This window comes from Pezoporus occidentalis, unplaced genomic scaffold (assembly GCF_034315485.1).
Source record: "Pezoporus occidentalis ecotype Australia unplaced genomic scaffold, CSIRO_AGI_Poc_V1 ctg93, whole genome shotgun sequence".
NCBI lineage: Eukaryota > Metazoa > Chordata > Aves > Psittaciformes > Psittacidae > Pezoporus > Pezoporus occidentalis.
The window spans coordinates 9,205,036-9,230,295 of record NW_026916294.1 but is presented as its reverse complement, the minus strand read 5'-3'; the positions used below and the strand labels follow the sequence as shown (position 1 = coordinate 9,230,295).

The 25,260-nt window shown below is 55.3% G+C and overlaps 1 protein-coding gene across 5 annotated transcripts; it reads left to right on the top strand.

The window, feature by feature from the left end:
• On the top strand, positions 1-25,208 carry KLC4 (kinesin light chain 4). 5 transcript variants are annotated; one of them, XM_062605806.1, is made up of 17 exons: positions 1-140; positions 2,072-2,222; positions 10,905-11,171; positions 11,339-11,569; positions 11,957-12,035; positions 12,122-12,347; positions 12,645-12,732; positions 13,100-13,201; positions 13,531-13,704; positions 13,864-13,963; positions 14,366-14,418; positions 16,889-16,956; positions 17,029-17,137; positions 17,907-18,056; positions 24,369-24,493; positions 24,623-24,680; positions 25,053-25,208. In XM_062605806.1, exons 3-17 carry the CDS (start codon positions 10,923-10,925, stop codon positions 25,140-25,142), a joined length of 1,902 nt encoding a protein of 633 aa, XP_062461790.1. In that variant the 5' UTR covers positions 1-140; positions 2,072-2,222; positions 10,905-10,922; the 3' UTR covers positions 25,143-25,208. The 5 variants fall into 5 exon arrangements, with proteins under 5 accessions (XP_062461790.1, XP_062461795.1, XP_062461794.1 ...); XM_062605808.1 differs by having other exon boundaries at positions 6-140; positions 17,907-18,029; XM_062605807.1 differs by lacking the exon at positions 2,072-2,222 and having other exon boundaries at positions 19-140.
• Positions 25,209-25,260: the final 52 nt, after the last annotated feature.

Here is a 25,260-nt window from a genome sequence, read left to right as displayed (position 1 = left end):
GGGCGGGGCCGGCGGCCATGTTGGATTTAAAGGGGCTGCGCGGCTGAGGACCGGGTGCTGCTGGGCTGGGCTCACGCCCCGCCTCGGGACCGCGACCGGGACTGAGACCGCCGCCGTCATCGAGACCGAGCGCCGAGCAGGTTGGGCGGGGAGGGGTGGTGGTGGTGCTCGGGACTCTGTCGTTCTCCCGGCCGCGGGCGGTGAGGTCGGTCTCCCTGACCAGCGGGCCCGGGCCACCGACTGACCGGCACGGCGGCTGCGCGGCGCCTGTGGGGAGGGTGGTCGCCAGCCTCGGAGCGGGTTCGGCAGTCCCCACACAGGAGCTCCCCGGGGCGGCGGCGGGAGCGGAGCGGGGTATGCCGCGGAGCCGGCGGGCCGCGGTAACGCCGCCTTGTCGGGGTGAGCCCCGCGGACAGCGGGACCCTGGCGAGCCCTCTGCTCTGGCGGCACCGCCGGGTCCTGTTCTCCTTGGGCAGCGCTGGGCCTTTGCTCTGCCCTGCCACGCAGCGACGGCTGGCAGGGGCCGGCAGCCCAGAGGGAGGCGTGTGTTTATGGCAAGGGTGGGACAGCCTGACTCATAGAAACACAGGATCAACCAGGTTGGAAGTTCACCCAGTCCAACCGTTCCCCAGCACTGCCAAGGCCACCCCTAACACATAGCGCTGAGGGCCTCATCTACACGGTTTGTGAAGACTTCCAGGGACGGTGATTCCAGCACTGCCCTGGGCAGCCTGTTCCAATGCCTGACTGCCCTTTGGGGAAGGAATTGTTCCCAATATCCAACCTAAACCTCCCCTGGTGCAGCTTGAGGCCGTTTCCTCTTGTCTCATCCCTTGTGCCTTGGGAGCAGAGCCCAGCCCCCTCCTGGCTCCATCCTCCTTTCAGGCAGTTGTAGAGAGTGATAAGGGCCCCCCTGAGCCTTCTCTTCTCCAGACTGAACCCCCTCAGGTCCCTCAGTCATTCCCCATCACACTTGTGCTCCAGGCCCTTCACCAGCTCTGTTGTCCTTCTCTGGCCCTGCTCCAGCACCTCAATGCCTCTCTTGTAGTGAGGGGCCACGGCTGAACACAGGATTTGAGGTATGGCAGTTTCCAGGGTGCTGTGGACACAGAGTGAGAGATTCACTGCTCTAAAATTAGGCTGTGTCTTCACTGCCGGGAATGGCTGTCTGTGTAAGATAAATAAGGTGTGTTTGCGCTCCTGTTATACTGCTGTGAATTTTTCTTTAACCTCACTGTAGCCATGCGTACCTCTATGGCCAGCTGGGTTTGCCCTCCAGAAGTAGGGAAGGGAGAACTGTAAGATGTTGTAGTGAAGAAGTGTGTGTTGTGAGATGAGGCAAGAGAGAGCCTGTGTGTCACCATGGCTGGGTTCCCTCCTCTTCCCCCCCCCCCCCAAGAGCACCTGTGGGGAGGGTCAGGGATCCCAGTGGAGCAGTGGCTCCGGCAGATGTAGGTAGTTGGGGACAGCGTGCCTCCAGAGGCTCACAGAATGCTGTGGATTGCGCTGGGAAAGTTTTGTGTTGCTGTGCTGGCGTGGTTATAGCAACAATTCACTGACTACATTGGATGCTGCAGTGCTGCGGCATCTATGCTCTCTGTGTAAAGCATCTAGAGGTAGAACAGATGCTTCCAGGCAGTGCTGGCCCAGCTCTGCACCCTGAAGTGTTAACACGGGGATCTTGTTCTAGATCTGCCTGCTTCTGCGGGCACAGAGATAGCGATTGCACAGCTTGGCTTGAGCTTGGGATGGGGTCAGCAGTGGGGAAACTGATACCAAGCAGGATGTAAAACCTGATTGAGTGTTGGACGCACAGATACAGCCGGTGCAGGGCAGGGGTGACTGTGGCTGTTTGAGCACGAGCTGATGGTGGGGTAATGCTCCTTGGGCGGCATGCAGCAGCAGCTCAGAGGTTCTGCCCCATTCCTTGGGGCTCCTGTGGGTCCCTGAGGAGGGAGCCCTGGGCTTGGCGTGCGTGATGCTTTCTGCGCTGCCAGGAGAGCATCCCACCATCCTGTTTCTGGAGCCTGGATCTCCTCCTCCCCCCCTTCCCCCCCCCCGCCCGCTGCAGTGTGGTTGGCTGCCGAGCGCCTGGTGCCTGCGCTTCTGCTAGAGCCGGAGTGCAGCGCGGTGGGAGCCGCGCATCGCCGCAGCCTGCGCTTCCCCGCAGCGCCGGGGCCTCCGGGAGTGCCAGCGCTGGACAAGCTGCTGCAGGCAGCCAGGTACTGCTCCTCGGTGGGGTGGGGTGGGCAGGATTCCCATCTGGTGACTGAGGCAGCAGGCAGGGTGCCCAGCCGGCCTGTAACAAAGGACCACTTTGATGTGCCATTTCTGGTAGAGCTGATGAAAACTTTTCTCCTTGGGAGCCTTACAGTTAGCTGGGTGGGCACAGGGTTTCTCTGTGGGGATACTGAGGAGGGATGGGGGGGGTTTCTCCGGCTTGCTTGCTCCAAGGATAAGCAGCGGGCGTGCCTCCTGCTGCCAGACAAAGCCCGAGAAGCGATGACGGAGGCAGCTCCTGGCGTGCATCAATGGCTCTCAAACTTCCCAAACCTTGTTTCCCCCCAAACCTTCCTGCCATTAAGAAACTGCCTACTAAGCTGCTTGTAGTGGAGGTGCACCCTACTGAAGGTGGGAGCAGGGGGGAAGCAATTGCAAGTGAGCTGCTGGGAGGGAGAAGATGCGGCTGGGAGGAGGTGTTTGGGGGATGGTTCTGCAGCAGAACGCTGTGGCCAGGCAGCCGGGAGAACGTGCACAATGGTGGGAGGCAGCAGAGCATTACCAGCAGCCGCAGGCTCCCCTGCGTCCTGCAGGGCTGGCATCTGACGTGCTCCTGCGGTGCCTCACTGAGGTCTCCTCTACTGCCCTTGGTCTCCAGTGCCACCTCGGAGACGTGGAGAGCCCCTGTCTCTGCGTGAGGGGAGGTAGGGTGGTGTTCAGTATGCATCGGGTCAAAGATCTGGCCAGCTCAGACAGAGGGTAAATAAACGTGGCTGAGTGCTGCTGTAATTGGCAGAAGGCACAGGAAGTGCATGCTTGCTCATCTGCTTTTTTGGAGGAATGTTCAGGTAGGAACAGCGTTAACCCCAAATATCAAAATGGCTCTTGGGACACAAAGGGCATGTGGTGAGATTTTGCCCTTGGCGGAATTGCTGAATAAGGGCTTGATTTGCCAGGAAAGAGACATTTATCTCCTCCAAGAATTCCAGTTGTTTGGGGCAAACAGAGGTAAAACAGATCCTCTGTTTGTTGTGTGGGTAGAGTTTTGTCTCTGTGGATTTGGCTGCCTTGTCATGGTTTACACGTCCTGTTTGCTTCTGGCAATAATAGCTCAGCCCTGCAGTCAGCTGGTCGCTGGAGCTGCCCCAGGTGCTCCATGGAGGGAGTGCAGGAACTCCAGAGCCCTTCAGCTTACACTGCAGCTCGAGCACATTTGCTGGTCCCAGCTGCATCCTGACCATCTCCTGTACTTGTGAGGCACATCCAGCGCACAGCCATTGCATTAGACAGATGCCTGCAAAGGCATGGGCTCCTGGGATTTATTCTGCCTGCTTTAATACTGCCTCATGCTATGAGGGCAAGGTAATGGCTCTCCCTCTGTCTTGCAGAGAGCAAGACTCCCAATCAGATCCTGAAGCTAGGAAGAGATGCTTGTCCTGGCTTCATTCCAGCTGCTTAGCTCTTGTCTCCACTAGCCTGGAAACAGCTTTTAATGCTGTTCCACTGTAGTCTGAGGCACAGAGGATGCTTATGTCTGCAGCAGCTCACCAAATCCATTCTGCAGGAGTTAAAAAACAAGGTCTTATCAGCTGATCTGGAGGTGCTAGCATGAGCTTGTTCGCGGGGGTGGCAAACGCTGTTGTTCTGGTTGCAATGGCCTGCTAAGAGGTGCGTGTCTCCCTGGCCAGATGGGGTTGTGGACAGTATGAACTGCAATAAGGAGCAAAATGGCTTTCTGCTAATGGCACGTGTTGGTGCTGGTTTGGTTTCTTTTTAGTTCCGTAGTTTTGTTGTGGGTGTTTTAACCCCTGTTGCCTCCAATGTCTGCATTCTTTGACCACTAATAAATTGGAGGAGTAAGACCTTTTCTGGTCTTGGATGCAATGTGTGATCAGATAGAAAGCCAGACAATCTCTTCTGTCTTCTTCAGCCCACATGTTTGTTGGGATTGGATCATGCTTCGGTGACACATGAATTACTTGCTCTGGTCTATCGGAACAAATCCTGGTAGCTTTTGACTTGCCATTTCCATGTGTGGGCTGGAAAGTGGGAAGGGGGTGGGAAGGTCCCAGGTCCTTTCCGTAGTGATAGAAAACGGAGTCGCTGTGGCCAAGTGCCCATACATCCAGCTTACCACCAGCTTGCCCTAGGTTTCAGGAAGGTTATTCTACGGTATGTTTTCAGTTAGAAACTGAAGGTGGTGGGGAGCTGAAGCTTCTGGGACAGAGGAGTCTTCAGTGCTGAAGGGAAAGCATGAAGGGAGCCTCTGATCTCCTTGTGGGAGAGCTGGAAATCTAGTTCCATAGTGCTGGTTCAAAGTCCCAGGGTTCCTGCAGCCTGCTGGTTAGCATGACCATTCCCAACACAGGCCTTCCAGTGTCTTAGGAAAGCTCCTGTAGCTTCACACTTGGCTAGAGCTGGTATGTGTCAGCTGCTGCTGAAAGGAGCAGTCCTGGCCTTGAGCCCTGTCCAGGGAATGGGGAGGGCTGTGCTCTTTCCAACAGCACAGTCAACTTGTACTGCATTGTACATGACTCCAGAGCCTGGAGAAGCTTCTCTGGGCTTGGGCATAGGCTTTAAAACCACATGAGGGGGGTGTCTGGCTGCAGAGTCCAGTTTCTTGGGCATGGGAGAATGCAGGTGGGACAGCTCCTTGCCTCCAGTCCCTGCTCTGCTGCTGGAGGTGGATTCCATTGCCTCTCTTGCTCTGGGACAAGAGGGACCCTGTCCCCATGGGACCCTGCGTGAAAGGAGGCATGTGCTGCATTCCCTTCCTCTGAGCCATGGGTCAGTTTCTAGTGCTGTGGTGCCTGGTCCCTTTGTCCTGAAGTGGTGTTCAGCAAAGGCAAATGGAGTTTATCTAAGGAATTTAGATGAGGATTTAGGTGGTTTTTTTTAAATCATGAGGATGGTTAAGCCATGGAACAGGGGTCTGAAGTACTTGTGGGATCTCCTTTTTGGGTGATAGTCGTTGACTAGGCACAGATATCTGATCAGATGCCTGCTTTGAGTGAAGAAACCTCTAGGCATCCCTTCCAAGTAATACAACAGCCAGACTCTTTTATTGGGGAGGAAATTGCAACACAACAGTTTCTCTATGGTACTTGAGGTTATCTGTGGGTTGGTTTGACTGCAGTGCAATAAACAGACTGGGGTTGGGAAAGAACTTTGGGCAGATCTATTGGTTTGGGATTGCAGCTTAAAGAGATGCTGGCTGTGAACTCCCAGGGTGCTGACCACTGCCTGATCTCCTCTTTGTGTGTTCATAGTGGCTCTAAGGAAGAATGAGATAAACCAGCCTTTTCTGGAAGGGGTAACAAGCATCCCATAGTACCATTCCTGCTCTGTCTCATACAAGCCTCAGCAGGCACGTATCCCAGGATGGAGGCATATACCACAGTTATTCCACCTGTTATTACCTTTAGGAACCTGGCATTTGCCCTCTCATTTATGGCTTTTATCCATGTTGCAGTTCTTAACATTACCCTGAAGCTGACTGTGCACCTGCCTAGCCCTTCATCTGCAAAACATCCTTTCTTGCCTCTAGTTCTAAAGCCTTAACGCATCTGTGTGCAGCTGCTCTTAGCTGTGAAGCTCTTGGGCACCATAAGAGCTGATTATATCTCTTGTTTTATCCATACTGGAGCATCTCTGGAAATGCTGACTGCTGGATGTGCAGCTTTGCAGCACTGATTTATCCCTTGGCTGTGGCCTGGGGTGGTGACACTGAGCACAGTAGCTCTTCTGGCAGTGGTGTGGCAGTGTCCAAGCCTCCTGTCAGGGTCGGAATGCCCTGGCTGTGCAGTGGGAGCCTCAGAGGCTCTGCGCCGCCCACTGCAGTCTACCACAGCCTCTGCTTTCTGACACTGGTGTCAAAATAAGGGGGAAGCCTGTGCTCATGACACAGCCTCTGGAATGGCTGCAACCTTGGCACTCCGTTTGCTCTTTACTGCTTTTATTTTACTTTTCAGTGTCCAAGGCATTAGGTGTAGGTTTTGTCGCAGTATCCCTTAGGAGCGGAGGCTCAGCTATGTTGGTGATCTCACAGCTTCGTTGGAGGTCAGTCAGTCTTTCCAGAGCCCTTTTATTCTGTCATTTAACAGTAATGAGCTGGCGGAGGCCCAAAGAGGGGGGGAAAGACCTCTCCCTGCTTTTACCAAGTGGTTTGCTTCACAAAGACGTGACTTTGCTGTGTCTGCAAGTAGCAAAAGTATGTCTTACAGCATGAGACTGGGGTAATTATTGTGAAAATAAGACTTTAAGCCTTGTGTTTCCATTTCTAAATGCTGTCATTGCTGCCTGTCTCCTGAGTATGCTCCCTCGTTCTTGCTATGGGTCAGATTTGCTCTTTTCCATGGGAAGCTTTTTTTCCAGAACCCAGCTGCTTTTCTGCAACCACTGTATGCTGAGATCACCCTCTAGAGAAGAGTTTGCTGCTAAAGATGTGTCCGTTTCTATACCGAGAATGTGGGTAGCCTGTATGTAGCTTGAAAGAAGCTGCACTTACTGTCTTGACAGTATCACTTGTGCGAGTTGTGGTGGTACCCTGTGTCTCACATACACTTGGTCTAGGGACATGTGGGGAGACAACTGAATTTGTTGAGGCATGTGTAGACCTGAGGTCTCTCTCCTAGTATAGTTGACTTTTCTCCACCCCACAATGCTTGTTTTTTTTTTGCCCTCTGTATTTTCCTAGCATTAGGCATCATGATCTAAGCTTTAAGATTCACTGGGACCCATTTAAGCTGGCGTCCTTGTTTCTGTTGTGGCAGCTGTTGTGGGTTTAAGATAGAAGCAGTGAAGCTTCCAGCCCTTTCCTCTTAAAGCTCTTGCATGTGGGAGCAGTTTTCAGAGGCAGAGAAGTGGGCAGCTGAAATTGCTGATGCTCAGTGATTTCCCAGTTATGCACTTGAGTACAGGAGGAACGTTCCTGCCTGGCAGGATGTGCTAGCTGATGGATTCCCAGCTGATTGCTGCTACTGCAGTGCTCCTCCAAATGGGAGCAGGGTGCAGGGCTGAGATGGGTGTTGCCGGAAAGCCAGGCTGTTCTAGCAGCTCCCTGTAAATAGGGAAGACATGCCAACTGGAGCAGAAACCTGCGGTGGAGACCTGGGCTGTGGCATCTGCAGAGCCACGAGGAATGCACCAGGATAAACTAGGAACTGTGAACTCCAGCTTGGAAAAGCACTCTTTCTTCCTATTCCTGGCTGGACCTTCCCCTGCCAAAGGCAAAGGGTGTGTGTCCCCCTCTCTGCAGGAACCTCCAAGTGTGTTTTCTGCCTGGATAAAGGACACTCAGTGCCCTTTACTGGCTGTGTGGGAGCAGTAAGAGTGCTTATGCAGCAGCCTCGGCCTGCCTGACCTTGGCATCAGTTGCCATTGAGTATGATTCCTCTGGAGGGCTGGGCACAGTGTGTAGACCTGCCAGCACTGGGAAGAGCTGGAAATAAGGCTTTGGTGGGAAGAATTGTTGATTTGGAGGGATAAGTTGTCAGCTCCCACCAGTGTTTGTTGGTTTCCTTTGCTGTACGGGAGCTATCAGTGTTGAAATGACTTCTCTGCAGTCATCCTGTTGTTTTCTTGCTGGTACTTGGGAAGGAACAGCTTGCGTGTTGTTCCCAGGTCGGGTGCCATGTGTCCAGCCTGGATAATCCCCTGGCCTCCCTTGAACGGTGGAAGCTTGTTGGTACCTAACAGAGCTGTGCTTCCATCCTAAGGAGGAAAGACCAGGGTTGTGCAGAAGTGTTTGTACAGACAGTGAGAGAAGAGGAGCCTGTGTTGGTGTGTCCTGAGGATGCGGTTGTAGGGTAGGGTAAGTCTGTGCTGTGGGTCAGGATATTTGGATTATTTTCCTTTCTCAGTCTGAAATCTTTACAGTTTGGAAAACCAAGTTGATTGTAGGGCCTCTGGAATGCATGAAGCTTTTTTTCTGCTGGAAGGGCTAAGGAAAGACAAGATGTCATTGTAGTGAAGGTACTGGTGGCTTAATATCCAGCTCAGCAATTTCTCAGTTATTCTGTTCACAGTGGAATGAATGAGGCTGATTTTTCTATGGCTCTGGATCTTGTCTGACTCTGTTATCTAGGAAAGTTCAAGCTCTGGTGGGTTTTTTATCATGATTTGTAATGTGTTCTTCTTCCCAATGCATTTGTATTGTGCTTTTTGAAGATGGCAGCGCGATCTCTCTGTGGACATCAGTAATGCTTCCATGACAGCTGCCAGCATGTCGCAGCTGACCCAGGACACAGAGGGTGGGTGAAGAGGCACTTGTACTCCTCAGCTGTGTGAGCCTTAGGGGGTAGAGCTCTTGTTTGTTGTGTGCTGCGTATGAGGCTGCTCCTGGGGCTCTCCTTGTGTCCCAAGCATTGCAGGTGCTCCAGAGGACTCCCTCTAATGTCCCTGTTTCTGAGTGAGGGGCTGTGTTTCCATATGAGCTGAAACCAGTGGTGGGGTCATTTCACTCTTTAGCAGTTGTTAACCTTGTCTCCTTTGGAAGCAAGTAAGTGCCTGCTGAGCCCTCCTGGGAAGCTGTCTGGATCTATTTCGGAGCAGGACAACAGTGCTTTGCCAGATGTGCCAGCACTAGCATCGATATGCATCTCTTCCTGACTTGTGTTCACCCACAGAAGCCTGCTTTAGGCAGGGCTTCCCTTGCTGTTCTAGAACTCGATTGCTCCCCCAGATGCATTTATAAAGGTGGGAAAAAGATTAACCAAGGGAAACAGGGAGCAGAATGCTTAGCTGCCAGTTCCTGCAGAATCAGGTTGGAAGGCAGGATATGAGTGGCAGCCAACTCTCAACAGACCAATTCTTTCCTTTGGAGTGGTCTATGGCCCCTATCTTGATCTTGGGAATGTTTTTCATGCCATTCTTGTAATACGGTCTTCTCTAAAGCAAACTGGGAAATCTCACAGTCCAGATGAGACTTTTCAGTGTAAAATGCACAGGGTAACTGCACATGGAGCATGGCAGATACCCAAAAGTGAAGAATACAGTGAAGTATGGCTTGGGGTTGGTGCTGATGATCATGAAGTGAATGTCAAGTCACATTGTGACTCTGGAGTGGGTGGTGGAGTGCTTGGCTCTTGCTGAAAGGTGTGAATAGGAGCCCAGTCTTCACATGCTGTGTCTCCTGACGCTTCCTGAGGGATGGATGTGCATCAGTGGAGCAGAAACCAAAGATAGGCCTGAGCTCTCAGCTCATGAAACAATTTGAGGAGCTTCTGGAAGAGTGAGGCTGAAGAGGGGGAAATGGGTGGCTATAATGAGATGTATGTGCTTTGAGCAACTGCCCCTGCACTGTTTGGTTTTGCCATCTTCACTTGCAAGTGCTGCAGCGAGGAAGAAACTGGACCCTCTTATTGCTCAGCGCCCAGTCCGGGGCAGGGGTAGAGGTAGCTGAGCTGGGGGATTGCCCTGTGTCCCGTGGGGTAGAGTGCAGGGTGAGCAGCAGAGGGGCTCTGCTCTGCCCTGTGCTTGAGCAGCGTGCTCAGCAAGGCTGCTGCTGCACAAAGAGCTTGAGCCACGCGGAGGTGGGTCCTGCAGGAGGACAAAGACAAATGTGTTGGCAGCTCTCCCTGCTCCTGTGTAGGGCCCAGGGCAGTTTGCCAGCCTCCTGGTGCCCAGGTTCAGTGCCTCCTGACAGCTCCAGGCAGTGCGGAGGTGCTGCCTGCGCAGGGCATGGCAGCAGCTGCCTTCAGCCCTGCAGGAGCCTGCCCTTGGGGTGACCCACAGCATGCTGCCTGCTGCTCGTGTCTCCTGCCCTCTGGCCTGTCTTCCCTTGCCCCCTGGATTTCACCCTGCAGGGATCCCACAGCCACACTGATGTGGGTTTGTAGCACTTGGTGCCCCTGTGCTAAGGCAGTAGCTTGGCACTCTCCTGTTGTATATGTGGGGGGCACAGGACAGGGAAGGAGTACGGAGTCCTTGTGGCATCCTGACGAGCCCTTGGCCTGGCAGCAGGGAAGGCTGGAAAAGCTGTTAGTGTTTCAAGCTGACACCACACGGAGGTTACGTCAGTGTGACTGTAGCTCTTGGTGTATGTAATTGTTGTCGCCGGGGGTGATTCAGTTCATGTTGATGGTGTCTCTGTCCCTTTTTTCCACAATGGCCACCCTGTGCCAAGGCTTGGGGTCATGAGGGTGGGCCCTTCTGGGCAGGGGAGGTTTGATTTGTCCAGTAAGGTGCCTCCCTGTCTGAGATGCTCTTCCAGGATATTTTGCACTGAGGCACCAGAAAGCTTTGAGCTGGCATCCCTCCACTTTCTATTCCCTTTCCTCTGCAGTCAGAAGAGGTGTTGAGCTCCGACAGGCTCCTTGCATCGTGGTCTGTGGGCAGGAGGTGCACACATTGCAACCCCAGCTGCCAACTACAAATCTATGCTCTTAAATGGAAGCTAAATCAGCTTTCCTTGCTGCTGGGAGTGTGGGGGTGTGGGAGGTCAGCACTGATTCCGGCCTTTTGTCTCCTGTCCACGTGTGCCACCTGCACTTGTTGCAGCATTTCATGGCACAGAAGTGGAGACACATGCCCTGACAGCTGCCAAAGGCACAGGGGAAGGGCTTAGAGCAGAGGAGCAGTTGAATGCTGTCTCTGGCTGCTTGAAGGAGGCTGTGACACTTGTGTCTGGTTGTGACTCTCTGAAGCAGCACTGAGGCGCTCGGGTTTTGTCTCTGTCCTTGCAGGGCTACAGAAGCAGGAGTATGTCCACCATGGTGTACCCAAGGGAGGAGAAACTGGACAAGTTGAGCCAAGAGGAGATAATTTCCAACACCAAGCTAGTGATGCAGGGGCTGGAGGCACTCAAGAATGAGCACAACTCCATCCTGCACAGCTTGCTGGAAACCATAAAGTGCCTGAAGAAAGATGAAGAAGCCAATCTCGTGCATGAAAAATCCAACCTGCTCCGCAAGTCAGTGGAGATGATCGAGTTGGGGCTTGGAGAGGCTCAGGTGAGAGCAGTGTTACCCAGCACTGACAGGGGAAGGGAGGCATTTGGCCATTGCCTCTAAGCTGCAGAGGCAGCAATGGGCTGAATGTGACCCTGAGGGTGGACCCTGAGCGTGTGTTTGAGGGGGATACCCGATTGCGGTAGTTACTGATTGTAACTCTTGACAAGGTGATGATGGCATTGTCCAACCATCTGAATGCTGTGGAGTCAGAGAAGCAGAAGCTGCGTGCACAGGTCCGGAGGCTGTGCCAGGAGAACCAGTGGCTGCGTGATGAGCTTGCCAACACCCAGCAGAAGCTGCAGCGCAGTGAGCAAACCGTGGCTCAGCTGGAGGAGGAGAAGAAACACCTTGAGTTCATGAACCAGCTGAAGAAGTACGATGAGGATGTCTCACCTTCGGTATGCCCCAGTCCTGTTGGGCAGCACCTTTGAGGGTGGGGAAAGCTGGACCAGTGGGATTACCTAGGTGTGATAGCATCACCCTGGATTTTGCCCCTTCCCAGCTGCTATGCATAGCAATACCTGTTACTAAAGGGAGCTTCCAGAGATTCTGCCCTATAACTAAAGGGGCAGAGTCTCTGGAATAGCATGGAGTAGCATGCCAGGGTGTGCTGGGGGAAATTTGGCTTTATTTGGGGGGGGAGGGGGTTGTAAGATGGTGGTGGAGCTAACAGGGGAAACTGAGGGTGTTGGTGGGCTGCAGTAGAGAGGAGAACTTGGCAGCTGATTCAGCCCAGGCTGCTGTCTTCTCTGAGAGCACACAGTACTGTCATTCCATCCTCTCAGGAGGAGAAGGAGGGTGATTCCGCCAAGGACTCTCTGGATGATCTGTTCCCGAATGAGGAGGAGGAGCATGGTCCTGGATGTAAGTGTTTGCTCGTGCATGCTTGCTGCTGTCTCTGTTCATGCCTGCTGTGCCAACTGTGCCCCTGTGTTCTTCTGTGCCTGCAGTGCCCCACCAGCACAGTAGTGCAGTGGCAGCTGCCCAGCAGGGAGGCTATGAGATCCCTGCACGCCTGCGCACGCTCCACAACCTTGTCATCCAGTACGCCTCACAGGGACGCTACGAGGTGGCTGTGCCACTCTGCAAGCAGGCGCTGGAGGACCTGGAGAAGACATCCGGCCACGATCACCCTGATGTGGCCACCATGCTCAACATCCTGGCACTAGTGTACAGGTGAGCATGCTGGGGAGAGCAGGACTGGGCCAGGAGAGCCTTCTGTCTCTCCCATTTACCAGGACAGCACATGATGGTGATAGGGAGCTTCCCCTGCTTCCAGTGATTTGCCTTTCAAAAAGGTTTTGGCACAGATGGGGTATTTGTACCACCAGGCTCCCTAGTATTCCAGGGAGGAATGGAGAAATGAAAGGGCTAGGGGGGCTGGATCTGTGTGGAAGGACTGTTGTTAGCAGTTGTGCTTGCAATGGGCTGTGGTGCCCAAATCCTGAATAAATGCTTGACTTTGCACTGCAGGGATCAAAATAAATACAAAGAGGCAGCACATCTCTTGAATGACGCACTCTCCATCCGTGAGAAGACTCTGGGCAAAGACCACCCAGCGGTGAGTGTCTTCATCCTCATTCAGTCCATTCTATTGCCTTGTGGGCACTGCTAGGGCTAGAACAGTGCCCCTGTGGTATGTCTGCTGCTGGACTGCCAAGGTCAGCAGTGAGCTCTGTAGTGTGTGAATGCTGTTCACACCATGTAGGGCTCTATTTGGTGCTTCAGAATGGCCTGTCAGAGGCTGGTTTCTCCTGGATCCTGCACTGTAGGCAGGGTAGCCTTCTGCCTCTGAACCTTCTTGTCTTCAAAAGCAGCTGTCTTGCAGGCATGAAGGAAATGGGACTGCCATGTTACTGCTGCTTGCACCCCTTGTTTGATCCTGCTGGATTCTGCTCTGTTTCATGGAGAAGCTTGTGTCCCTGCAGGTGGCAGCAACTTTGAACAACCTGGCTGTTCTCTACGGCAAGAGAGGGAAGTACAAAGAAGCAGAGCCGCTGTGTAAGCGAGCCCTGGAGATCCGTGAGAAGGTAGGTACTGGTCTCCCGTGCTCTCCTTCCTTTCTTTCAGCTCTCCCTGAGGGTTTTCCCCCATTACCTCACTGCACCTTGGAGATCTAGGACCTAACTAGTCTCTTCATCTGCTGACTTTGCCACCACCTTTCCTGTCTCTCCAGTGTTTGCAGCCTTAGAGAGGCCTGCCAGGAGGTGGAAACTGGAATTTCTTCCGTTTACCTCCTTAGTCCTTGGCTCCTGTCTGACATAGGCATGTCATGGAAGAGACTACAGTGTCTGTTAGCTCCAGGAGTCCACTGCAGTCTTTAAATGCTTTTGTGGCTTCTCTTATTTTCTTTACCCAGGTCCTAGGCAAAGACCATCCTGATGTGGCAAAGCAGCTGAATAATCTAGCCCTGCTGTGCCAGAACCAGGGCAAGTACGATGAGGTGGAGTACTATTACTGCAGGGCTCTGGAGATCTATGAGAGCTGCCTGGGTCCTGATGACCCCAACGTGGCCAAGACCAAGAACAACCTGGTAATACCCCTGGGAGAGGCTGTGTGGGGATGGGGAGTGTAGCCATGGGGAATGTGAACATGGCCCTGGTGCTTGGAAGGTACAGAGAGATAGCTGCAATAGGGGGGCAGAGTTAATTTGTGTTGCCCAGTGGGGCTGGAGCTGTTTTCTTGGTTGCAGGCCTCCTGTTACCTGAAGCAAGGCAAATACAAAGATGCAGAGGTGCTGTATAAGGAGATCCTCACCCGTGCTCACGTGAAGGAGTTTGGCTCTGTGGATGGTTTGTACAGCAGAAGCCCTTGGGGCTGGGGAAGGGTGGGCAGTTTGGGCTCCTGGCTCTCAGCCTAGGCTTGGTTGGGTCTGGTATTCTCCTGGCGGAAGGACGGGATGCTTCGCAGGTCCTCTGCTTTGGGCAGCCCTTGGGACACTGCTATTCTAGTGTGTTATGCTGCTCTTCATCCCTGTGGGAGGACTACTTTGTTCCGTTCTCTGTCTTGCCCTTGCGATTCTGGTTGCCTTTCTTGGGGCTTGGGGGATCTGGAAGCCTTGTCACTTCCGTCTTGTGAGCTGCTCGCTCTGGGGACAGAGTGCTTGGCTGTGTAGGAGGCAGAGCCCCATTGGAAGTGGCAGAGGACGAGGGTGAGGTGGTGAGCAGAGTTGTCTTGCATTCTTCCCCACACAGATGAACACAAACCAATCTGGATGCACGCAGAGGAGAGAGAGGAGATGAGCAAGGTGAGTGATGGTGTTGATAGCAGCAAGAACCCTGGGAGGGGAAGGAGACACGGGGGTTTAGATCCTCTCGTTACAGCCGCAGTCGCCTTCCTGCAGTCTGAAGAGCTGCCATGGCCACTGATGAAGGCCAGAAGGAGTCTGGAGAGTGGAGATATAGCATGGCTGCTCCTTGGGGTAGCAGGGAGGGAAGGCCCATTGGAGTGCTTGATGCCCTTCCTTGGGCAGGGGGTTGTTCAGCCTCTCCAACCATGGCTGCATGCTCTCTCTTTTTGCTTCAGTGATCTCTCTAGGGCATGCAGATGATGGAAGATGGCAGATGGCAGAGGGTTGTGCTGCAGAGCCTTGGCACTCAGTTCCAAAGAGCTGCTAGTACCCAGAGCACAACCTACTTCTGAAGCAGCAGCCCTAAGGCTGCCTGGGGAAAAGCGGAGGTCAAGAAGAAACTGCTGCTGTCAACTTGCTTAGAAAACAGAGCCAAACCTCCAAGACAGATTTTCCACAGGGTGGGCCCTATCTTAGTTGGTGGGTGAAAAAGGATAGGCATAGGTTGTGCTTGCCTTGGACTAAGCTGAGAGACAAAGACACCTGCTGCTGTTGTTCAGGCCCTGCTCTGTGCTCAGCTGATAATGCAGCAGTGTCCTGCCTCTGCATTTCCCAAGCCCAGAAACTCGCCTGCTTTTTGGCAGGTGGGTGAAGCAGCAGAACGAAGAGCTCTGGTATAGTCATCTAGCTGCAGGGGGAGCAGACACTGTCCTTCCTTTGCCCTTCGAGTAGGCCCCATCCCTGTATGGGCTCAGACAAGCAGGCTCCAGGCTTTGGCTTAGTGACTTACCAGACCCATGCTGCGAGCACTTAAGAGCAGGGCTCTAGTACCTGCCTCCCAGGAGCATGCTGTGTCTTCCCATTGAAGTGCTCTGTGCAGTCCCCAGTGCAGGGCAGTGCTCAGCTCCACCTTGCACTGCTCCCGTTCCTGCCCTGTGAAGGCTCTGCTGTAAAGAAGTCACACTTGCTGCCACATCCCGCGCAGGTGACATCAAAGTCGGCGCAGACACCAGGCTTCCCTTCCCCCTCTGGGACTGGCTCACTCCTGGGGAGATCTTTGGAGAGTTAAGGTCAAAAGTGTGGGGCTGTGCTTCAGAAAATGCGAGCTTTGCTACAGGGAAAGTAAACAGGCTGAGGAACCTACTGCTGGACTGAGATTTGTTTTATAACCCAAGGCAAGGGCTGAGCTGCTTTGCCTATCCCTAGTGCAACTGTACCCATGCCCTGTGGCAGACACGGTTGGCATGGCCTTCCTGCCCAGGCAGCAGTGACCACAGAGCTGCTTGTCCTGCTGGCCCAGGGGCTGGGGCTGCTGTGCTCTGCTTTGTGCTGTGATTCTTCATCTCCTATTAAAAAAGTCATCAAACCCCTCTTGCAGAGCTTCACTTCTTTTTTTTCCCTGTGGGTTCAGCCACCCTCTTGGTGCTGAACACCCTCTGCAGCTTCAGAGGTGTTTTGAGTCCTGAGCTCTCCTGTCCCTGGGGCATGCCCAGGCCACGTAGGCTCTGGTGCAAGGAAACCCGTGTGTGTCTGTGGCTCAGGGAGACTCCACCATGTGGGGTAAAGATCTTAAGAAGCGTGTGGGACCGAGTGAGAAGAATAGTCCCTGTGAAAACCATTTCTTCTGGGCTAGAGCCCTTGCCAAAGGGAATCTCCTGTTGTGGAGCCAGTGCTCACCACACACCAGGGTGCACTGGAGCCCTACGCCTGCAGCAGAGGCAGTTCCTGCCTGCAGCTGCCATGGTGGCTACTGGCCCGGGGCAATGCTGGCTGGCAGCTAGCATCCTGCAGAATAGGTTGTCCTTGTGGATCTTCTGCCTTGACCATCGTGCTCTGCCCTGTCTCCTGTTGCTCTGTCCAGCAGCCTCTTTGTTCCTGGCTGTGGTAGGGCCAGCCAGCTTTGGGGTGCAATGACTGGGCATGGAGAGGAGACAAAACAGCTCATGGGCAAAGCTGCCAGGGGTAGAGGCCTGACCTTGGATGTGGCTGGCAGATTCCTTTGCTAGCTGTGTCTGAGGATGTTAGTGCCCTTGCTGCCTGGCATGTACAGGGATTTGTTTTGTTGGTTGGGGTGGCTTCTTTTTGGTCTCTCTTTTGTATGATGGGTAGGATGTTACGTCCTCCAGAGCACCGTGAGGATAGGCTGTGTTGTCCCTGCTGCCTTTGGTACTATGGAAGGGGAAAGAACATGGGATTATGCTCCTTGCTGGGGTAGAGACATCATTTCTATTTGTGCCCCAAATCTGTTGCAGCAAATGGGCTCTCAGCTTTCCCTCCAGGAACCTGCTGGGCTTCATCACTGCCTTTACATATTGTATTTCCAAAGGCTGTGCTGATGTGGAGGTGCAGCCGAGGGTCTGACCCTGGCAAAGGCCAGAGAAGGCAGTAGGCGTGGGGCTAACAGCTTTCCTCTCTCTTCATCCCATAGAGCAAGCACAGAGACAGCGCTCCCTATGCTGAGTACGGCGGCTGGTACAAGGCCTGTAAGGTCAGCAGGTAAGAGGTGGCTCATGGGCAGCTGTGGGCTCTGGAGAGAGCAGGCCTCCCGCTCACCTTCCACCACTACAGCCCGACGGTGAACACCACGCTGAGGAACCTGGGTGCTCTGTACCGGCGCCAGGGCAAGCTGGAGGCGGCGGAGACCTTGGAGGAGTGCGCGGTTCGCTCCCGGCGGCAGGTAACCCGGCAGGGATCCTCCCTGGGGCAGGGAGCACTGCGGCATGTGGCAAATGCATGGCACTGCCTGTGGCTTGGGTGTGCTGTGAGAGGGCCTCTCTGGGCCTTGCAGCCTCTGACACCTTTGGTTTATGGTCCCACAACACCAGAGCATCTTGGTGGTTAACCCTGGGGTTGCATTTGTGCGTGTGTGGGGCTGTGCAGTATGCACATGGATGGAACAGGTTGTCAGTGTGTGTGTCCGTGTCGGGAAGAAGGTCTGGCTCTTTGAGTGCAGAGGTGCTGCAGCCAGGTTAGTGCAGGGAACTGGGCTTTTTCAGCTACTGAGGACATCTGTTCCCAATGGGATGTTTTCTTCCCCCCCTTTTTTTTTTCCCCAGGGAAACGCAGTAGGGATTTCTTAGAGTACCTCTTACCCTAAACTGCTCCCTGTCCTCAGATAATAAAGCAGGAGCTGTAAACAAAGACTGCAGAACAACAGAAACCTTCACAGAGGTGAAGGAAAAAAAGCTGTTGGCTTTGGGGTAGCAAAACCTTGTTCCCCATAATAGTTACGGTTTGATGGGACTTACTGAGCTGGGAACCCTGCAGGGTCTGAGTGCTGGGTGGCACTTGGCTCCATTCTGCTTGTGCTGGAGAGTTTTGGCTATGAGGGGGCAATGCCCAAAAGAGAGGATAGGACCAAGGACAGTGATGAAACAGCAGATCGCTAGAGGGAGGGAACACAGAAGGGCAAAACGTGGTGCTTCCTTATCCCTTTCTCCTTGCAGGGCATTGACCCAATCAACCAGACCAAGGTGGTGGAGATCCTGAAGGAGGGCGATGGCACAGAGAGACGTCGGAGCCTGGGGGGCAGCGTCAAGTATGAGAATGCCACAGACGGTAGCGAGGAAGTGAGTATGGGCGTGGAATGGAGCGGGGTAAGTACAAGACACCATCAAGAATGGCCTCAGCTGGCTGCCAGAGGGAAGGGACTGCCTGCCTCGGGGCTGTCCCCATGTGGCCTGTCGTGGCATCCTTGTCTGCCTCCATTTGTACCCTGCACACTTCCTTCCCCTCTTTCTTGGCATGAGCCAGCCAGCCTGCAAAGGTTCGTGGCTGGGCCTGGCTTTTGGTGTATCCCTTTTGGTGGATATCCTCAACTAGGGCTCCTGCTTCCAGGGGGCTGTTTAGGCCCTGGCGATGCACAGCATGAGCTGGTCCTGGTCTGCCCTTAATCTTCGCCTTGCAACCTTATTAACATCTCTCTCTGCTGCTCCTCTCTTGAGGCCCTGGCTGAGAGCATTGGATTCACCTCAGGCCCACAAGCCTCTGTGGGCAGTGTGGCTATTCTGTCCTGCACTGCACCCAGGCAATGCTGAGGCTGGGGAGGGCTCTGGGGGTGTGTGCCTGGTGTGTTTGTGACTGAATGACTGCAGGGCATGGTCATAGTCTGCAGCCAGTGTCTTTGTCGTCCCCCTCTCTGGGTCTCATGCCCTCCATAGGCTCTGGTGGTAAAAGGCAGGTCTTTGGGATGCTAGGCCAGCTGACCAGTGGTGGCAAAAGAAGCTGGTGTTAGCTGAGGCACAGACAAAGCAGCCTAAGCCTGTCTAGGCTTGCTCTGAGACTGAGTGCTCACTAGTGCTGATAGAGGGTGATAGGGGTCCAGACCTGTGATGGTTGCCTTTTGTCTTCTGCAATGAGGAGGATGGAGAAGAGGTGGAAAGTGAGCATGGTGCTAGTGGGTGCTTGGCTCAATGCTAGTTAACGCTTAGAATTCCTCCTGCAAACCTTAGCAGAGAACATAGCGTAGCTGGGTGTACCCAGGGGTGGTTGTGGCTTGGCACAGGTGACACACTGAGCACATGGAGTCCTTTGCTCCTCCCTCACATCTGCTGTCACTAACCCTTCCCCACCTGGCTCCACTCTATCTCCACCGCATGAGCTCCCTTTCTTCCTCCTTCCTCTTCCCTGTTGCCATGACAGCCCCTCAACGTCCAAGCCTGAAGCCTGCTGGCTCTCTTGATTGTGGATTGTACCCCGGAGATGACTCAAGGGGACCTGGGGAGCAGAGCTTTGAGAGGCCCCCAGCAGCCCCGCCAGATGAAGGGCTGTCCTCTGCTCCACCCCTTGGTATCAGGAGTGAAGAGGGTCATAGACTTGCAGAGGCACCAACCTTGGGCCCTTGCGCTCTCTGGTTCATAGAGGGGCTAGGCAAGCACAGAGGGAGGGCTGCAGGTTTGGGTTAGGATCAGCTGGTCCCTGTCCTGGCTGGTATGTCTCCACTGTTCCTCCTGGCTGTGGTTGGTGTGCGGTGATCACTTTGCACTAGTGATGGTCTGGGAAACCTTCCAGTCTCTGAGCTGATCACCCCAAGGCAAGCAGGCAATGCCTGACCCAGCCAACGGGATAGTTCTTGCTCATATGACCCTTCCCCATGGCCCAGCCAGCTGTAGATAGCGGGTTTGAGGGCTGGCCCAGCACCCTTGGGGACACAGCTGCTGCCACATGATGCTGCACACGCAGCCAGCCTCTTCTCCCAAGCCAGCAGCCCTGCTCTGGGCTGCAGCTCACCAGAATGGAGGCTGAGGCAGCTCCAGCTGCTCCTGTTTGTCATGGCCAGTTGTTCCCTGTAGCAGTCTAGAGCCTTTGGATGTGCTGCCTCCAGGCAGGCTCTGCTGCCATCCTTTAGCTGTCAGCTGCTGCGGGCAGAGCCATGGGAGTCCCCAGGGTGCCATCAACCTCTGTGCGCTGCTGCCAAGGGGAGCCCTGGAGCACCCCAAGGCCTGGACCAGCTGCGTGCTGCCCAGGGAGCTGGGAGAGCCAGGATGGTGCCAGCTCAGTGGTGCGGAGGCCTTGGCAGGCACACCATGCCCATGGCCCAGGAGCAGGGACCCTTCCGAGCAGGAGGCCCAGGCTGTTCCTCCTGAAGCTGGCTGTTCTACCAGCCTGTTCGAGCACGCTGGCAAAGATGTGAGCCCACTGACTGAGCCTTACAGGGCTCCCACCCTGCCCAGACGTGGCCCCATCTCTGCATGCAGCCTGGGCCCTGCTCCTCACCTGCACCTACAACCTCACGGCCTTGTAAATTGTGTCTTTCTCCTCTCTGTGCACTAGGCTTAAATGCCTCCCGAGACTCCCTCTTTCCCCTCCACCGCAATCACCTGGATGTTTGTGTTGTATCTTCCGACTTTTCCTCCACACCATCCCTCCTTCCTCGGCAAGGACTCCACGCCAGCCCCCCAACCCTCCCGGCGCGCGAGGGCACCGCCACGGCTGCAGAGGAGTGAGGTCCTGGCCAGCGCCAGCCCCAGCCCCATGGCCAGCAAGAGCAGGAAGAAGCTGCGCGGAGCTGCCCGCTCCCCTAGGCCAGGGCCACGGGCACCGTCCCCTCGCGTGTCCCCACCCCAGCCTGCCCCTGTGCGTTGCTGGGGACCAGGCCTGCAGGGGATTGTCTTCACTCCAGGCGTTCCGACTCCGCCATCATTAGCCATCCTCAGCCCTCCTAGCTTGTTCCCTCCATCTCTGCAGAAGCCAGGAGCGAGGCATGAAGATGGGGAGCCCTTGTGGGACAGGGAGGCCTGGCCTTGGCAGGGCTGTCATGTGCCCAGTTGCTTTCTTCCCTGTAGGCTTAGCTGATTTTAGTGCCCTGTAGCAAACCTGCGCTGGCCACTGGTGAGCTGGGCTCTCCCTGCAGCGTAGGGCAGTCCCTGTCTTGCTTCCCCCTCCCTGCTGAGCTCTGTGATCTAGTGGCAGCATGTAGGCCTCTGTAGGGACATAGAGTGGCCTGTAGCTACTGTACATCCAAGACAAGGAGAGGGGGTGACAGCTAAGCGCCATGCACGAAGCAGGGTCTTGCCAGGACAAGCATGTTTGGAGGCAACCTCCTGACCTGATGCTGTAGCCTAATTCCTGATGACATTAAGGGGTGGATCGGCTCCCCCTTGCTCCAGGGTCCCCAGGCATGGTTGCTGGGAGAGGCGAGGTGAATCTGTTCAGTGTTCCATGCAGGCAGAGGAAGGGCAGGAGGAAAGCAGAGCTTTTCTGCAGGGGCCAGGCCCCACGCTGTTAGAAGTGGTTGATACAGGGAATGGGCTGGTTTGGAGCGGTGGTTGGGAGAAAATGTGCAAAGAAGGATGTGAGGAAAGGAAGAGTTGGGGCTTGGAGTGCTCTGAGGATGTGGAGGCAGATGGGATGGTTTGAGGGAGGTTTCCACAGGAGCTGAAGGAGCAGGTTAATCACAGAAGGGGGGAAATTCCTGAACACAGGACCTGGCTGAGGAGGCTGGTCCTGGGCTGTGAGTTCCTGCCTGGCTGTCCCTAGCCAAGCAGGAGGGAAACCCGTAACCCTGTCACTGCTAGGAAGGCAATGCTGACCCTTGTCGTGCGTGGAGGTGGCTCAGTGCCTCTGATGGGACTCCAGACCTGCACAGGGTCTGATGCTGTCAGTCCCTACTGGGAAGGGGGAAGTTTTCCAGGGCCTTGAGCCTCATCCCACCTCCTATGGGATGTGAACCCTGGCCCTCCTACCTGTGAAGGAAGCTGGGGAGGCTGCAGCCAGCAGGATAGAGCCCAGAGGCCAGCGCAGGAGCCCATTTATTTATTTAGCTAGCTAATTTGCCTCATGCTATCATCTGGCAGGTTGTGATACTAAACGTGCTTATGTCTGCCTGGGCCTGGCTTTCCTGTGAGGGTGCAGAGACCTTGGGGCATGTGCATCCTGCTGCCCTGGGAGCTTGTGCTTGCTGACAGGAGCTTTGTCCCTGCGACCATGGAGTGCAGAGCCCAGGGCTGAGTGCTCTGGGCTGTGCCTCCTCTGCCTCTCTCCCAGCGCCGCTCCACGCTCTGGGGAGCGGTGAGTCCCCAGCACAGGGTGTGTTCAGGCCTGTGTGTGCTTTGCCCTGTGCTGGACCCGGTGCTGTAACAACCGTACCTCTGATTAAAGGCAGACAGACCCGAACCGCTGCCCTGTGCTTCTTTCCATGCTGTGTAGGCCAGCGCCGGTCAGCCCTGGGGTGGTGGGTGCAAGCGCTGCTGGAGCCGGTGTGGGGTTGCTTGGTGCCTTGTGTGTCTGTAGGGGCTGTGCTGCCCGCCAGGCACCTCTGCAAGGGATGAGGGACCCAACCCCACTGTGCCTCTCCCTAACCTCCGACCTGGGGTTGCTACTGACCTCAGCTCTGTAGCAGTGTGTGGCAGGGCTGCCCTGGAGCATCTGAGCTTTTAGGCCTTCCCCAAGCAGTGTTTCTGTTAGAGAGAGCAAGCCCCCAGTACTGATCTCCACATGCTGCCAAACCCCGCTCGAATCCTCTGCCCTCTGTGCAGCAGTCGGGGCGGGAGCATGCAGTGGAGAGTGGCTCAGTAGTGGAGTTGCTTCTTTGAGTGCTCTCATCCTGGTGGGTGCAGTGGGGTTAGAGGCTCTGCAGTAAACCAAGCCCCATACATGTTCTGGCTTAAAAATAACCCTGCAGCAAAGGGAGTAGGGAGAGGAGGGAGGCTATTTTTAACCCAGCATGCACCAGCGTTTGTTCTGGTGTTGATCTGCAGTTAGTCTGCATTGCTGCAGCTGGGGAAATGCCCTGACCCCAGAGCAATACTTTCTAGCTGGATCCTGCTGCCCTTGTACCATGGTCCTACTCCCCTGCCCCTGCTGTGTGCCCTTCTCCATCCCTGGCTTGCATGCCCTGGCAAGAACAGTGCCTGGTATGGCAGTACCCTGGTGACTTGGTGTAAGTGTGATGGGGAAGCAGAAGACACCCCACCCCTGTCTCTGCTGGTGCCATGTACCATGATGCCTGGGGCAGGAGCTGAGTTATTTTCCTTGCTAATACTTTGGTGCTCTCTGCATTCCTGGTGATGGGGTCCCTTGCAGCAACAGCACATGGCTCCCGGTTTGGAAACCCCTCATCCTAACGAGAAAGTGAAGAGATTCAATGCACTTGGCTTATCCAAGGAGGGATGAGATGAATACTGGGAGAAAGGGTTGTTGGTAGGAAAAGTCCTGTTCAGCTGCTGAAGTGGGGTCTAGGGCTGGATTGGCTTTGGGTAATTGGAGTGGGGCAGTGTTGGGAAAGCCTACCCCAGGGCCCCAACCTGCAGGGGTTCAGGATAAAGGAGTGACTGGCCTAAGGCAGACAATATGCTTCCCCCTGCAGCCCTGCATGGGCAGTCCTGATGCAACTGCTGATGCCAGCCTGGGCCACAGGGCATTTTGGTCATTTAGAGCAGTACAAAGGGGCTCCCACTCCCGCTTGTAAGGAGCAAAGAGCTTTTGTGGTCACGTTATCTCTGCTTTTTCTGCCCTGATGTGCCAGGAGCCATTGGGATCAGGGGCAGGGAGCGTTGCTGTTACTGGGCCATCAGAACAAAAGTAACCACATCAGCAGTAGTGCTACAGCCTTGTGTAAGGAGCATGCCTGGCCACAGGGGAAGAGCTTGGTGTCGTGGGCACAGTGGCATGAGGTGGTGGTATCCTGACAGCCTGCGCTGTGCATGCACGTGGAGCTAAATGTGGGAGATGGGCTAGAGTCTGCCAGGGGCTGAGAGAGCCTTTCTGAGTAGTGGAGATTTATGGGGTTGTGGGGGAGGAAACAGGCTGGGGAGCAAGATTTAGGTTTTGGTCTTTGGAAAAAGCAGGGAGCCATAAAGAACCCTGCGAAGTGCCACCCTGGGGCAGCCAGTGGGGCCAGGCACAGCTGAAGTTGGGGTGTTGAGGAGAGTGGTACCTGCTTGGCAATGCAGTGTCGGTGCAGCCACATGAATGCATCCCAGATGGTGCTGCCTGAATTGCTCAGCAGGCTCAGAGTGAATCATCTTGGGGGGTGTTAGAAGTGGGACAAGGCTGTGTGTGCATGTGGGTCTTGTCTGACATGAGTGAGCCTGCAGGCCTGGCATGTGGTAAAGCTGTGCCATGTTTGAACCAGGCTCTGGAGGTGCCAGTCCCATTTGTGCTGGTGCCTGGTGCAGGTCGGCAGCTTGGTTGTGTGTTGAGCTTGCACCAGGCAGGAGGGAGGGTCAGTCTGGATGAGCCAGGCTGTGGGGTGGGGATGTCCTTGGCTTAATGGTCATCATGTCCTATGGAGAACCAGAGTGAGGGGGGGCCATGTAGAAAGCAGTCAGCGTGCTCTGGGCCAGGTTAAATCCTCGGTGCAAGAGGGTGTTTGGAGCCAAGCCCAGTTCCCAGCCACTCAGCTGCAGCATGCCGGAGCCCTAACAGTGCCACTCAGCCATCACCCCGGCTTGTGTCTCTGTGTCCAGGATGGCAGTGGCACCCTCCAGCGCAGCAGCTCTCTGGGGAAAATCCGGGATGTGATCCGGAGGAGCAGTGAGATGTTGGTTAAGAAACTGCAGGGCAATGGTCCCCTGGAGCCCAGGAACACCAGGTAAGGACCAGGGCTATGAGGGCAGCACTGGGTGCAGGGCAGATGGAGGGGGGGGGGCTGCCCTGAAACGGGGTCAGGGTCTGGACAGGCACAGCAAGAGCACACCTGCTCTCCTCTGCTTTCTTGTAGCATGAAGCGAGCTGCATCACTAAATTACCTGCACAAGTCTAGCGATGCTTCATTTGAGGTAAGCACCCTGTGCGTGGCGGGGCTGGTGGGGGCTGGAGCCGCGGCCAGTGACAGAGGCTGGGGGTGGCCGCGCGTCTGGTGCCGGGGGCCTCTCAGAAGGCGTTAATCCCTGCAGCAGTGCGTGGAGCTGGAGCCTCTCTGCCTTCCCATGGCGGGGCTGAGCCCACCCTGCAGCCCCCGGCCAGCTGCCGTGGCTCCACACCGGAGGTGTTGACACCTTCCTACCTACCGAGCTCGACCGGCTCGGAGCGGGAAGGGCAGAGGTGTCCCTTAGTGTGGCTGGTGGGAGCCCTGCGGTGCGGGCGGCGGGGCTGTCAGCTTTGGGGCGCGGGTTGCGGGTGCCGGTGCTCACAGGCGCTGTGTTTTGCAGGGCACCCCGGGGCTCCGCGCAGAGAGCAGGGGCCTGAGCGCCAGCAGCACGGACCTGTCCTCCCACAGCTCCCTGCTCTCCTCCAACTGAGCGCCGAGCCCCGCTCCGCTCCCCGCTCCCCGGCCCGCCGCCCGCACGCATGCTCTTGTGCGGCACCGCCGGCAGGGGGCGCGCTCGCAGGCGGCTTGGGCGGCAGTGTCGAGGGCCG